Source organism: Rosa rugosa, chromosome 4, assembly GCF_958449725.1.
Source record: "Rosa rugosa chromosome 4, drRosRugo1.1, whole genome shotgun sequence".
NCBI lineage: Eukaryota > Viridiplantae > Streptophyta > Magnoliopsida > Rosales > Rosaceae > Rosa > Rosa rugosa.
The window spans coordinates 54,448,856-54,465,051 of NC_084823.1; the positions used below are offsets into that span (position 1 = coordinate 54,448,856).

Here is a 16,196-nt window from a genome sequence, read left to right on the forward strand (position 1 = left end):
TTTGGGCCGTATGAAACTGAATTTTGGAGCCCAATGTTCTTGCCAGATACCTTTTTAAGCTGCTTATGGAGCCCACCTTACAAAAACAGCCAAGTTCTCTGGCTAAGCTGATCAAAACGTTGTCGACGAACCCATCCTGAGTGAGCATGAGATCGATTCATTGCATTGGCAAATAATGCATAGAGTGGGATGAACATTTTAGTTCATTTCAAACTTTCTAAGAGTTCATTACCTCTGTAAAATAATTTGTGTGGCTATGAATAGTGATAAAGTCAGCATAGCTATTGCAACAATCATCTACCCATGGTCCTTAGAAACTAAGTTAAGTAGGGTTAGATTTAGTTTAGAAGCAAGCATTAAGTTGCCCAACTAGGGTAGTCAGCCAACTGTTTGAAAAGCAAGCATTAAACACTAAAGCTCACGGAAAACTAGAAGAGAGACCTGAACTGTTGAAACTATACTATCACAACAGTGACATTCATCTCTTTAGCCAATAAGATCAGAGAAACCTTTCTACGATCTCCACAGCAGATTCACCCTCCAAAAATTTTGGGATAAAAGTCAGTCGATAGGACCACTCCAAGTCTCCAATGATCCAGTCGATCATCTTGCTCATCATAATCATCAAAACTTACACGAGTCCATGAGGCACTTGGAATTAATAATATATGGGTGCAGCAGGGGAAAGCAAATCAAGAAGTTTCACAAAAGTTAGAGAAACTTTTTTGTGTCATCCATCAACCAACTGCTGTTGCATTTGGGTTTTATACAAATACATTCTTCGACAAACCAAAGGGGGAAAAAAGGGTTGTAGCAGCAAGTACTCTTTATTTCATGTCAAACACAGTATTACAATAACTGAGCAGACTAGACGAACATGTACCTCAGCATGAAGACCACCTCTTTAGTGACAGTTCCACAAGTCCATAAGCCTGCAAGAAGCCAAAATCCCAAGAGTCAATTATAGGTACTAGCACACAGTAATACCTCGATCAGAATACAGATGAAAAGGCCATCATTGGGTTTTACCATATGATCAAAAGAAGCAAAGCAACACCAATAAATGTACTTTTTGGAAAAGAAAAAAAAGAGAGAGAGAGAGAGGATATATACACGAAAACAAAATACAAAGACAAGGAAAGGAACCAGAGAGAGAAACAAAGGAAAACAAAAGAAATACGAAAGAGCATGTGGATATACTCCATTTCCTGTACTTTAGGACAACACAATTGTCTATACATGTACGGCTTCCGAAAGAAATAGTACATCCACGAAGTAAGTCAATAAGCTCAATGAATTGAGCAGATGTAAATCAACACCAGAACTGATGGTATGTGGGCAACTATGGATGTCATGCAACAAAACAATTACGCCGATTGATATCAACTGCAGATACCATCTAGGAAAAGACGATATTCCACTAATAGTGTTTTTTTTTTTTAATTATCAGAAAACAGAATACTGGAGCATGCAAGTCTCTACAAAATTGGAGGATTTAAAGAGGGAAATAAAAAAAAGTCCTGGTTCTTTAATTCCTCCTTTAAAGAGATTCTCTCTGTTTCATTTCCAACCTATGCAGAAGAAAGGAAAAATAGATTAAAAGATTGCATCTTTTCTCTAGTTCTAACTTGAGTTCCCCACAATGAATGTGCAATGCAAGCACCACATTATCTGATAGATGAATCAAGTTATTTATAAAAAAGCAAGAGGTCAAAATATTTTCTTCAAGTGTGTTTAAAGGCTCCAATCAAAGATAAAGAGCATATCAAACAAACTCCGGTGGACTTTGACTACTGCATGTACAACTAAACCCTAATAGATTAGCTTATGCCTTACACTGGCATTATACTAAGGTCTAGGAGAGGTCACAGGATCTAATTATAAGCTCTCGTCATTATTTTTTGTCTACCTACTATTCTAAATTCTGAGCACCTCTTTTTGGCATGCCATGCTAAGCCAGGAAGACAACATTGCCCTGAACTGATGGGGTTTACAAACCCATTGAGCAACATAAGGTCATATGGACCAATCTCTCTTTCAGTTAAGTTTACAAAAGAGAGATAAGGATAACAGTAAACCTTCCAAAATCAAGCAATGCAGCCATATCTTCGATCCTCCAATGAGGTAGGGACTATGCCTCAAGGTTTAAAGTGTGAACTAGGGCGTAAGTACTTGACTTACCATCACAAGATGTCTAATAAGACTCACTGATGGGAACATCTCATGGTTTCCAAACAATAATGCCATAAGAATGAAGCATATAAAAGGTCCAACGAGACAAGAAAAAAGTCTAATTCAGCAACATAGGAACCATGAATTGCACTAATAAAAAATTATAGCTACAAAACCTCTTACAAGCAACAATTATAACCAATCAAATCAAACTCTGGTAAACATATGCTTCCAGCGCCAGTTAAAAAACCAAAATTACAATCCCAATACGGCCATCTTATGCATTCCCCAACCCTAAAGGAGACACACACATATATTCTCAAATCGAAACCCTTATGCCGTCGTTACGCTATGATAAGACAACACAATGCATACCATCTTTGCAACTAAAAATCAGAAACAGTTTCAACACTCACCATTTTATATCAAAACTGGAAAGGAAAAAAAAAAAAAAGACTCCCTACTTTTGCATATAGATCATTCCATTACTCCATCTCACCATCAAAATCATCAATTTTTGTTACACATTATAATCAAAACCCTAAAATCCCAAACAAAAATTAAATTAAAAATTACGATTCAGTAAACCTTACCCTAGTTCATCTACAATAGCCTCCACCTCTGGCATTGTAGTCCTCCTCAACGAAATCCACCAAGTACACCGGCGGGAAATCCGAGGGGGTGAAGGTCTTCTCCTTCATCTGCTTCTCGACGTCAGCCTTCTTCAAAACGGTGCGTTTGATCGGGGGTCGGTTGCGTCGCTGGTCGCGGGGGAAGTACTTGATGTCGAAGACGGTCTCGGGGTCGGAGGAGGGGACGCAAGCGGCGACTTTGACGGTGGCGGGGCACTCGAGGCGGTACTCGGTGGCGAGCGGGACGGCGAGTCGGTATTCCGGGTCGGCGCAGGGACCAGTTATCTCCCAGGGCTTCTTGACGTAGCGCTTTAGGGTTTGGAGGAGGGACGACGCCGTTTTCGCCATGGAGATTCAGATCAGGTGGTTCCTGAGAAAAAAAGAGAGCTCTCTTTTGGGTGGAAGAAGATGAAGTTTTGTGATGTACACGTGTTTTTTTCTTCCATTTTTTTTTTTTTTTTGGTTACAAGCGGGGCCTAACGGGCCCAAACAAAAGCAGCAAAAAGAAAATTAAGTGTTAAAGGAGCTCCTCCTAGCTCTAGAAACAGCAGAGATGTCATCAAGATATGCCTGAGCAGCATGGACAGGCGGGTTTTCAAAGATGATAGTGCCAAGCTCATGATTGATGCTGTCCTTAGCCAATGAGTCAGCAGTCATATTGCATTCCCTGAAAATGTGAGAAAGATGGGCATTCTCCATAGCATCCATAATATTTAAGCAGCCCTTGAGAAGGGAACCAAGGGGATGAAGGGAGAACTCAGTTTTCTGCATTAACTGCACTAAGATGGCAGAATCAGACTCCACCTCAAGATGAGAGATATGGAGGCTCAAAGCTAGTCTAAGGCCATAGAATAAGCCCCAAGCTTCGGCATCAAGAATTTCCCCAGTACCCAAATTAGCCTGGAATCCAGTGATCCAATTACCCAGATGGTCTCTGATAACACCCCCAGCACCAATTTTGCAAGTTGAGGAGGACCTAGTCCCATCAATATTTAATTTACAAAAATTTTCCATAGGTTTCTTCCAAGCAAGTGGCATGTACCTGTAAACTGTATCAATATTCAATTTGACATTGGCACTAGACCATTCTTCAGCATAATTCCAAATCACCTTTTCAGGACTAATAGGCATGGTAAAACTTGGATCAAAGACAACCTTATTCCTCCATTTCTAGACAAACCAACAAATAAAGACAAATAGATTGCACCATTTAATATTCTTTTGAATCAAAGTCTGGCAATGCAATTGAGCAGCAATCCAACCATACCAGTCCAGAGAAAAAGAGTTAAGAATAGCCCCAGGCTTAAGAAAAGCATTCCAGATAGCAAGAGATCTAGGGCAATCCCTGAACAAGTGGAGGAGGGTTTCATCAGCAGCTTTGTAGATCGGGCATAAGGGGGAGGAAGTAAAACCTCTTCTAGCTCTTTGAACATTAGTTAGAAGCTTTCTATGGAGAGCAGCCCACAAGAAAGTTTTCAGCTTAGGAGGAACATTACTTTTCCAAACAGCAGTCCATTGGGGATTTTGGAGGTTGGGAAAATCAAAGTTGGAATTGTAGGCAGACTTGACAGTGAAACAACCATTGGATGTGGCTCCCCAAATTAAAGAGTCACAACCACAATTATCAAAACCAGTAGGAACATTAATAATTTGATTGACAATATCACCTGGGACCATGGAGGAGAGAAGATCCAGATTCCAGCCCTCATTAGTCCAAAAATCATTAATGGTAGCATTGATGATGATATCAGCAGTAGGAAGAGCCAAACAGATGAGAGATGAGGGAAGAAGCCAATGATCAAGCCAAAACTTGATAGAGCTACCATCACCAACACGCCATTTCAGGCATTTCCTTAACAGCTCAGCACCATGAGAAATGCTTCTCCATGTGCTGGAACAGTCAGGAGGGGGTTTGTAACTCGTCTCAGTAATACTGGAATTATGCAAATATTTTGCATTATACATAGAAGCCCAAAGACCAGTGTCTTTTTGAAAAATTCTCCAACAGGCTTTAGCAAGCATGGCCTGATTCATATCAGCAGTTTTCTTGATTCCAAGGCCTCCCAATTGCTTAGGTTGGCAAACAGTATCCCAGTTGACTAAATGGACCTTCTTTTTCTCATCAGTGTCACCCCAAATGAAGTCTCTATTCAATTTGTCAATTTTGTCACACAAACTCACAGGCAACTTAGCAGTCTGCATGGCATAGTTAGGAATGGCAGAAGTGACAGATTGCACCAAGGTTAGCCTACCAGCCATACTCAATACCTTACTCTTCCAACTAGACAACCTGCATTGAATCTTATCAAAGATACCAGCATAAGTATGTTTGTTAACTCTGGCATGAATGAGAGGCATTCCTAAATATTTACCAAGATCATTGGTCAAGGGAGATCCACAAATTTTACTAATTTCAGCAGCAGTCCTCTTGCAAGTGTTAGGGGAGCAGTAGATAAGGGATTTTTCATAACTAACAGCTTGTCCAGAAAGAGAGCAAAACAGATCAAGACATCTTTTGAGCTTACAAGCCTGAAAAGAAGAAGCCTCAGCAAAGAGCATTAGGTCATCAGCAAAGAACAGATGAGAGATCTTAGGGCCCGATTGAGAAGCTCTAATAGGTTTCCAACTTCCAATATCAACATTAGATTGGATGAGATGTGAAAGCTTTTCCATGCACAGAACAAAGATGTAAGGTGAAAGGGGATCACCTTGTCTAATGCCTCTTTGAGCTTTAAAAGAGTTAGTCAGCTCACCATTAAAGCAAATCTGGAAGCTAGTTGAAGTGATACAGTTCATAATGAGCTTAACAAGAGACTGAGGAAATTGGGCTTCATAAAGAACCATCTCAATAAAATCCCATCTCAGTCTATCATAAGCTTTAGAGAGGTCAACCTTCCAAGCAAAAAACCCCAAGTTTCCAGAGGATTTTTTGAATTTAAAAAGCATTTTGTTTCATGAACACTATTTTACCCTCTTTTTTTTTTTTTGAAAAATAAAAACAATTTTACCTATTTTTTAAAAGTTTTTATTTTAATTTTTTTGTGAACATTTTTTTTTTTGTTGAGTAACTAGTTTTGGATCAGATTTGAAGTACGAACGGAATAATAAAGTTGCCTAAACAATTGAAATACTAATGCGTGGAGCTAATTCCGTGGTGGCATAAATCCTTCGTACAAATTCCTTCGTAGGGTTTCTAGGGTGAAGATAATGGATTTGATATAGAGCGATAATGTAATACCCTACATATATTATCAAGATGCCTAAAAATTTGTTTGATGGTCTGAAATCAAATATCAATTTTTAAGGGATTCACATTACGATGGGTTCGTAGGAATTTCGGAGAATTTCTGAATGCTCGGGTTATACATATTATGATTAAAAACAATAATAAATAAATAAATAAAAGAAGAAGAAGAATAGAGAATTAATTGAAATTTAGACGGTGCAATTTGGGCCTTTCATCCCAGCACCGCCCGATCTCTACCATCTGTCTTAGGTATATATTACTGGATGGAAGGGAGAAAGCGGTAGTGTGAGCCCCGGAAAAATTTATCGAGATAAGGTGAGATCGTTTGGAATAAATTTGACTATCTCGGTAATTGTTAAAATATTCGGGAATAATTATTGAGATTTTTCACAAGGTGGAGTCTTCAAAATTTGGACTCTATAATGAAGTACGCGATGTGACGAGTCCGTGAGAATTTTCAGGGAAATTTTCGGACACCCGGCCTATTTATTATGAATTTCCGAAGTTTAGGAATTATGGAAATTCATTTTATATAAAAAATGAAATGTTTTGGCACGATCTGAGCCGTTGAAACATTCACCGCTTCATCTGAGCCATCCAAAATCGTTTAAGGGAAAATATATAAGTGAGGAGACTTGATGGACGCACTAGATCGTTCCAGAAACGAACAGCTCGAGACCCGACCCAACCGGAACTCCCGCGTCCGGCAACGACACGACGGCGCACCGGTCATGTTAGACGCGTCTTGTGGTCGTGGTTCTGCCTATGGTCACAGATCGTCCATGCATGGAGCGAGGAGAGAGAACGGAAGCCCGAAAGCTTCGAGTTTTCCGGCAAAGTTTCTGCAATTTCCGGCGATCTTCGGGGCTGCATGAGGTATGGAAATCGATCCTCTCGGTGAGCTATACGTACTGGTATACTTAGTTTTCAGTTTTGGATGGGTTTTGACGAATTGATGTTTTGGTGGTTCGGGTACCAGCGGAGCCGCTGTCCTCCTTGGTCGTCCTTTGCTTCTGGGTTCGTCGCCGACCTTCTGGAGCATGGATTGGTATCTGTTGGAGCTCGATTCCTTGAGTGGGTTGAATTGGTGAGTTGTGGTATAGGCTGCCACCATGGTACCACCACTTGTGGTGGCAGTTTGAATTTCCTTTTTGATTTTGAGAGAGATTGGGTTCTGATTTTGGTTGACAATTTTATTGCCGGTGCCGAAGGGAGACTGCAGTTAAATTTGGGTTCCAGAAAATTCAAAGCTAAGGAAAGAGAAAGTAAGAACAAAGCGAATAATTGAACTTTGGAAGGAAGGAATGATGGAACCGATCATTAAGGGTCTTGAATTGAATTTGGGTTTATTTACGAGTTATGGTACGTGGTGTTGAGTGCTTTTGTTTGACTGAACCAGAACTGCCTTCTCCTCCTTACTGTTGTTTCTAGTCCAACAATCCAGCAAGAAGGAAGAGTTTAATCTAAAGATTTTACAAGGTAAGTGAGAGGTCACCTTGGATAATTATTGTTGGACCCGACTATATATGATGGGTATATTTTGGTGAAAGTAGTAGGCTACTGTAAAAGTGCAATGATGTGGTTTTGATCAATTGACAAGAGTTGTAAACTAGTTCTATTTGTAAGGTGGAATTGATATCCTAATTAAGCAAGTAGTGACAAAAATGTTAAAAGGTGACGTTGCCTTTAAAGGAATTGAAGTACCACGTTGTTCAATCCTTGGGATTAAGTGGTTTTAAATGTAGAGATTGGTACTATCTAAAATATGTGCAGTGAGCACAATTAAATACAAATACAAGGTTGAGCTTAATTTATAAGCTTGGACAGAGACTCCATATATTTATTGGAAATTGGAAGCTCATCGATAGTTATTGGTAAATTTTGGTCAAACTAGGGAATGGTCGGACAATTTAATTTGTTGAGGTTTATACAATTATTTCCCTTGTTAATATGGAATCGTGTCGGAATCTAGGACTCCAGTTACCCGAGGAACGGAAGGTTCGTGACTCTCAGAGTACGTGAAGAAAAGCATCGGAATCCAAGTAGGGGACTCGGGACTCATTCGGTTAGTTGTTTTCCGTTTTGGATTAAATGTTTATGCATATTTGAGTTGCATGGTTTGGTTATTGATGGCTTGAGAGTGAGTGGAACATAGCGATTCCTTGGGCTTCGATCCCTTAAACCTCCGGAGGGGCCGTATGGACGGAATGGTGTCTGACATCCTCTGAGATGTGGCACTATTTCTAGGTGATATAGCATAAGTGGACACTCTCACTACGCTTACCTGGTGATGATTTTATTTGAGGTAAGGCCGTGTAGTTGGTCCATGGGACCGGCCATCAGGTATTATGCATTTCTTTGAGTTTTGTGCTTTGGATTTTGAGTCCGAAAGATATTTGAAGTTTGTCGTTCTTTAAAGAAATGGTTTAACTTTTTCATACTTGGTACCCAAATTTCTATTTTGTGTGTCGGTTTTCAAACCTAGTCGGGTGAAGCCCCTATTGAGCAGCGAGGACGAAAACTCACCCCTACAACAGTGTGGATGCAGGTACTGTGCATTGGTAACGGGATTGGAGCGGATGGAGTTGGGTGTGCGGATTTCAGTAATGTATCTCTGTGTAAACCAGGTTCCTAGTTCCAAATCCTATCCTTGTTTCTACAAGTTGTATTTCCGGAATTTGTTGAAAACTGTTTTGTTGCGTGCTTAATCCTTTATTCCTCGATTATTTGCAACGTTAAGTCTTAGACGAACATTTGAATTTAAAGTTTTAGAAAGGTTTTCACCTCAAAAGAATTTAAAAGCTTCCGTTGTGTATTTTTGTGAAAAAATTATTTTGAACAAATTTGCCTAGCGAATTTCTAGAATGTAAAATTTATTTTCGGTTTATGTTTTAGAGACTCGCGGCACTGTAACGTACTCAAGATGGTGAGGTGCAGTTTGGGGCGTTACAGGTAGCCCCTCTCTCAGTCTCTCTAGAACTCTCTTGAGAAATCCCTTTCTCTTTCTTTCTCTTCTCTTGTGACCGTTGTTACGACTCTTTTTTTCAATTCTCCAGCAAGTAACTAGCACGGCCATAAGTCAATTATTGCACCGATCACAGCCGTATGAAAGGAAGCTTGTTGGTGTTATTGATGACTCTGATCGTTAGTTGCTTGAGATCAGAGTCGGCCTTGGGGTAGTTCAACTGGTGCAGCTGCACAAGGCCTCCGAAACTTGGAGGCCTCCAATCTTATAATTAATTTGATGGAAATGGCTTCTGGTGGTGGGTTCGATTAATTTTGTTTACTTTTTCTTCTTTTTTCTCTCTCCTTTTTTCATCTCTCATTTGGTGGGCATTTAATTTCTTCTTCTTCTTTTCTTTCTTCCCTTTTATCATCTCTCATTTTTTGCTGTTTATCCTTCTCTAATTTTTTTTTCTTCTCTTTCCTCTCTCAATTTAAAAAAAAAAAACCAAATTGGAGGACGTAGGCCTTATAACAAACAGGAAAAACTGAAACTCAACAACATCAATATTTTATAGTCATTTATTAAGTTATGAAACTTATATACTTTTTCTGCTGCGCCGAAATTGTCATAGTGTTTTGATGGATACACAATTAGTAAGCCTTGTTATAATTTTAGAAAATCTTGTTATAATTTTCGCTCCAGGCCTCCAAAATCTCAGGACCGGCCCTGCTTGAGATTGACATAGGTAAAATAATTTTGGCTTCAATAAGGCTTTCGTGCTGGTAAGATTTGATCAATTTGGTTTCGTTTCACATGTTTGAATAGTAGGATGAAATCAATAATTGTTTTCAAATCTTCTGGATGAGGGGTGTTACAGATAATCCGTGGATGCAATGTATGTGATCAAAGTAACATTGATCTTATGCGATAATTCTTACGTAATTTATTAGACCGAGACCTCGCCGTGCATTTCAATTTGAAAATCCAACGAATACTAGTGAAATAATCGAGATAAATCATATACAAATCCTTTTTTTTTCATTTTGTTTCATAAAAAAACAATTTTACCTATTTTTTTAAAGTTTTTATTTTTATGACATTTTTTTTGAATTTTTTTATATATTATAAAATCATACTTTTGAATTTTGTATGCTCTATGAGTCGCTTCATAAAACGTAGTCGTTTTACACCGCAGGTCATGCCCAGAATTAGGAGGGAAGCGTTTGAAGGCGCAACAACTAAAAATTTGCTTTAAAAGCTCCTCACTCCCTCTCAGAAACCAAATTTGAAATCTGCTCTCTCTCTCAGAAACCCTAACTCTTCTTCTGCGATGCCGATTGACATCATCAGCCACTTGGAGCTAGAAGTGACCACCGCCGACCTCACCGTCGGGGAGCTCAAGCACCGCATCCAGCGCCGACTTCGAACTCCGGCGACGATGCAGTCTCTGCTGTACCGAGGTCGCGAGCTCGTCGACGGAGAACGCAACATTTCCGAGTACAGCCTCACTCTCGAATCCACTCTGCTCCTCGTCGTCAAAGGAGACGATCAGGTGCTCGGAGAAGAGGAGAGGTAAGCCGCCAGATCTCTGATCCGTGATTTCCGAGCTCCATTTTGTGTAATTTGTTAAGGAATTTGTATGATTACTGTTCATGATGAGGAGGAGGAGGAGGCTAATCAGAATCAGAATCAGAATCAAACTCAGGGACATGGATTTGATGTTCCTCGTCCTATGTAAGTGATACGCTCGAAGTGAGTGTCAATTTAAAACCCTGCATCGAATAGTAGTATAGAATAAGTAGAGTATCGTTCTAAGCCGGGGATTGAGGTATACTTCCTGTCAAAAACGTTAAACAAATTAGTATTATTCACAAAGTATGACACAAAAATAAAACAAAGTATATATTTATGGAAATTACAAGATAAAGGGGGATTTATAAGAGTTTGTATTTAAATCTAACTACTAAATATGATACAAGTGATCAAACAAATCTGAATCAAAGTAGAAGTAGATGAATGGAGGAAGTAGAAATATAATTAACAACCATTAACACGTTAAGCAGATTATCAAACATAAATTTCAAATCAAACATGTCATAGAAAGAAATCAATCAAGAACGGAGATGAACGCATACAAAGTCCTTATTACTTCCCTTAATTAGATTAACTAGATGAACGCACCATAATCAACCCTATTAATCATGCAAAGCTAGTGAGTGATCAATTCCCCAACAAAACAAAATTAACAGATTAAGAACATGTGAAAGTTTGATTGATTTAAGCAAAGACAACAAGTTAGAACACTAATCTTATCATGCAAAGCTCATTGTTGATTTACCTAAGAAACTATAGGTCTTCCACTTAAGTAATTAAGATCTAGAACGCTAGCATATCTTAATTTGGATGCAATTACATGCTTGGAATTTCAAGTTGCGCACCAAAGATCATAAACACATAAAAGGCGGGATTCAAGCACAAAATCAACAAACAATCAAGACATATTTGAAATCAAAAAATATAATCTGAAAAACCTAAAACAAAATATGCTTCATGGTTAATGGAAATCAATCTTTAACATCCAAACTTTAATCTAACAAGAATTCGAAACATCCAAAATAACAAGACAAAAATCTGTTTTGAATTACAAGAGAAGAAAACGGAAATAAAACTAGAAAAGAACATGGTTACACTTTTGAAGATCTCAAGAATGCAAGAAAGCTTCAAAGGTGGTGGAGGCAAGATGAGGACCACGGCAAGGAGATGTGTTCGCTTGATCACGGCTTCTTGACTTGAAGAGAGGATGGCGAAATTTTGAGAGACAAAATGGGAGGATTGCGTTATTTGATTCAGGGTTTGAGAGATTTCAGAGTTGTGGAGTGGATGGACATATATGGAGGGAGAAAGATGGCTGAATGGAGTGAAGGAATATGCTTGGGACGTCCAACATAGGTGAGTATATATAGAGAAGCTTTAGACGTCAAACCCTAAATCTCCATCTTCAATTCTGATTCAATTTCCTTCTTTGTGTTGATGTAGATTTCCTCTTGAATTTTCTCATTGGTCCACGTCAGCATGGCTGCAATATATCCTCCAAATCAAATTAAATATGGAGTAGAAACCTTCTCAAACTCGTCCCAAAAGATATTCACATCCGAAACTCTCCTTATTTGCGCAAAACAGATTTTCGGGCAGATTGACCTTCATGTACTAAATCAGCCATAACTTCTTCTAGAAAATAGATATTGACAAAACGTAAAAATCTCTGGAAACTAGATATCCGTAGCTTTCCAACTATATAAGGATCATCATTCGGTTCGTTCTGAGTTGCTCTCAGGACTCTGACGAAGTTGACTGATCTGCACAGACAGATTTCCTGATTTGAATCGGATTTGTCTTTGATGCATATCTTGCAATATTTATGTAATCAGAAAACCTTATTTGATAAATATTTTCATTTTTTTTTTCCTTATTGCATACCAAGTAGATTCTCCTCAAAACTCTCCATTTTTGACTTCTTCTAGATAAATACTTGGAAATCGGTCAAAACTCAATCTGCATCCAATACGGACTCCAAATCTTATGTTTATCCATCTTTTCTTGTCAGAAACGACTCCCAATCCATATCACCTTTGTATAGGACGTTTTGGACTTCTTCTAGATGCTTCTTGAATGTTCTTGGGCTCTCATAGCCCACCCAGGTATCCTAGTATCATAAGGAGTTCAGGACTCCTGATGCCAACAAGTTTCTTAGTCCAATATGGACTCTTGCATTTTCGCAATTTCTTATCATTTCTCCGAGCTTGACTCCTAGTTGATTTAGGATTCCTACTTCAACTGGGATTCCTTTTCCTAGTAGGATTGGGAAAACATCATTTCTCCATCTTTTTTCATTTCTGCACCTCATTTCCTCCTTGCCTTCATTTTTAATCATAATTCATATACATATTTGTGCCCTAAAGCATAGAAATTACTTGTTCTAAAGTCCAATTTAATGTTGACTAATCCAATTCCATTATTCCCCTAATCTTGTACTTTTGTTTAACCTTTGGGTTTATTTATGAACAGGTACGTATTGATGCAGACTAGGAAATCTCGTTAATTAGTTAACAAAAAACCAACTTATTCCGCCATTAACAATCCATGGTATGCTGCTGCTTGTCTCTCGTAACCTCTTTATTAGAAACCTTCTGATTAGGCAACAGTTACTGTCTCTGTGCTGGGTATACTCAGACTCGGCAGTACCTGCTTGACCAACTGTCAGTGGAATCCACACCAGGCATGATTTAATTGAACAAATTACATGAAGAATTGAAGATGAATAAGTGACCTCGCACACGATGTCACACTAGGCTCAGAAATGCTAGAACATCGTACATTTGTTTAAGTACAGCAATGACCAAACGGGCACCCTTTTCTTTAAAAAAAAGAAAAAGAAACGATGAATAAAAAGCAAAGGTAAATAAAATGGAACAGCTGGAAAGAGCAAGATTGCCAAGAAGGATTTTGGGCATGACAAGAAGAAGAATGTGAAGGCAAAGAAAAATTTGTTGTCTCAACTTGCATGAGTTAAGAAGAAATAGGTTCTAACCTTATTTATTTATTTTTATATGAAAAGACTATAAATTAGAAATTGAAGTCTCTAGGGCAACTCGAGTTTATAACATCGAACATTAAGGCTCTTGAGGCTTCAATAGGAACCCTATTGGTCCGTGTTGAACCATCTACATGATCATGACCTAAATTGGTTAAGGCATTAGTCACAAAGTTTGCTTCTCTAAAGATGTGTATGAAATAAATAGAATCAAAAGTTGTGGCAATGGCTTTGATATCTTGAATAATTTTAATCAATCTCCAAGGAGGCTGAATGACTTTATTGACTGCATCAATGACTAATTTGGGGTCGCCTTCGACTTCAATATCTATGTAGCCTTGATCTCTGGCACTTTTGAGATCATCCCTTGATGACAAAGCTTCCGCTAAAGGAACTGTGGTAATGCCAGCTTGTCTGGTGGCTGCAATAAGAGGTTTTCCATGACAATCTCGCGTGACAAAACCACCTGCAGCAGAGGATCTATTGATGGAACCGTCAAAGTTCAGTTTAACAGAGCAAGCAGGAGGGGAAGTCCACCTTATAGAGTTATAGTGGAGGGTTGGTTTTGGATAGGTTCTCTTCCTGCTTGTCCATTATACGATCCAATGTTAGCCAGTACAACAGCTGAAGTTGCTACCACAGAATGTGGATTTGGGAATTTGATTCTACACCCAAATTCACACACCCCTTTTAGAATAAACTCATTCATAAGAGTGTTTTAATATACACCCAAACCAATTAATTAGGTTTATTTAAAATAAAAAAACCTATTAAATAGGATAAATATTAAAACTCAATGTTGTTAAGAATTACTAAAGCTGCCACTATCAAATTCCCCATTCACCTATTAAATATGATTAATAGTCAAAATCATCTAGCAAATATTATGGAGTTTGATTGACATTATTGTTGGTATTACCTTCACTTTAGGTTTTTATCAGTACTTAATTTTAGGTGTTTACATTAATCTCATTATTATCATATGATGATGAATTTTTGGTATGTTTCTTCTTATATATAGAAGCTAGTGAATTCATTCGTCATTTTTTCTTTGGGTGAAGACCTTTCACAAAGTTGCATATGATTTCAAAGGATGATTTCAAACGACCTATTCATGAGGTTTATTTCATCATTTTCTTATGGGTTAGAGAGTTTCTTTCAAATAGGTACATATATCATATTCGTAATTCAAATTACCTATTCATCAGATTTATTTAGTATAATATCTTTGTTAATCTCTTGATTTTGTGTAAAGCTTGAATTAGATGGATGTTTAGTAATTAGAAATTTCAATTTATGAATCTGGTACAAAACTTAGTTTCATTCCTTCAAAGTAGAATTGTTGTTTCTAATTACCAGATACTTTTTTTTTTGATCAAATAAGAACTTCATTAATAATGAACTGCTTACAACGAGTTATAGGCGACATCTCTAACCCAGAAATGGCCTCTAGACTTCACACTGGAACTCTATAATGACTGACTCTAAACTTGCACTACAACTGTATGACAAAGACAAACGCGCAGGAGCAGTGACCCCTTAACATCTCACCTCTTGTCCAGCCAGTAAGAACTCTAAGACTAGACAACTCACTTGTGTCGACATTAAACTCACCAACCAGAGTCCTCCTGACCAGCATTTGATTGACCAAGTCAACACTCGTTGTGACCTAAACTCAATCAAATGGATTACCGGACATTCAGACCTGGGACTAAAAAAGCCAACACCATCACCTCCCTATTGTCAACACCATCCATCCACCACTGCTCCAAAACGCCATCGCCTCCGACTCGATCCCAGACAGGAAGGACCCACTAGAAGGCCAAGGATGATTGTCTATGCCAGACTTTTTCGCCACCGCTGCTGACCCAACTCCAGAACAGGAACGACCCCCAAGACTGCGAAATAGAAGATTGTCTCTGCCACACCTTTAGTAGTGTCTTATTACCAAAAAACCAAACCCTAAAACACTAGTGACAGCCAATCCCGCCACCATGGCAAACCCGATCTTATTGCCAACAAAACAACTTAAAAAACAACATTAAATAAAAAGATAACCAGGGCAGGGCCCAAAATTGAGCCCAAACCCCACATCCAGCCCAAGTAGGAGAGGGCCCAGCCCAGTTCCTGCACAGCCCCCCATCTTCGTCCCCCCATTCCTGACGTGCCACCACCTGCGACGAACATCCACCGTCGTTGTCTCGCACCATCGCCGACCATCCACCAACCCGGTCGCGCCACCGCCAGAAATCCACAGCCCACACCCCAATCCAGAAGTCCACCCAACCCAGATCGAGTCGATGACTCGTAGCGCCAACCCAGAATTGATCGACAATCCACCACCATCTCTGACCATCCAGGACTCGACCCGCCACAAATCCCATCTCCTTCGCCCTCTTCATCCCCAGACGTGCCGCCCAACCAACCCACAACTTCCACCTGTAAGTACTGAACCACCACCCCCCAGCAACTCTGATCTCCCCTACCCCAGCCATCAAACCCAACGATCAAGAACTAAGCCACCCCGATAGAAGGGACCACGCGCGATTACCCAGCAACAAGGCCCGTCCGACGACAACGTCCGTTGACGCGCCGCCGGACGGAGGT

At 39.2% G+C, this 16,196-nt stretch overlaps 1 protein-coding gene and 1 long non-coding RNA gene across 2 annotated transcripts; one reads left to right on the forward strand and one right to left on the reverse strand.

The window, feature by feature from the left end:
• Positions 1-683: 683 nt before the first annotated feature.
• On the reverse strand, positions 684-3,235 carry LOC133706561 (uncharacterized). Its single transcript, XM_062132098.1, has 2 exons — positions 2,766-3,235; positions 684-932 (listed from the first exon to the last, which is right to left on the reverse strand). The coding sequence occupies exon 1, from the start codon at positions 3,150-3,152 to the stop codon at positions 2,772-2,774; it is 381 nt and encodes a 126-aa protein (XP_061988082.1). The 5' UTR covers positions 3,153-3,235; the 3' UTR covers positions 684-932; positions 2,766-2,771.
• Positions 3,236-6,718: 3,483 nt separating this feature from the next.
• Positions 6,719-8,950, forward strand: LOC133707062 (uncharacterized). Its single transcript, XR_009844898.1, has 3 exons — positions 6,719-6,927; positions 7,031-7,138; positions 7,263-8,950. It is a non-coding gene; the product is annotated as an uncharacterized LOC133707062 (long non-coding RNA).
• Positions 8,951-16,196: the final 7,246 nt, after the last annotated feature.

Excerpts from the sequence above, each read along its gene's own strand:
- LOC133706561 (XM_062132098.1), bottom strand. The coding sequence starts at position 3,152 with ATGGCGAAAACGGCGTCGTCCCTCCTCCAAACCCTAAAGCGCTACGTC.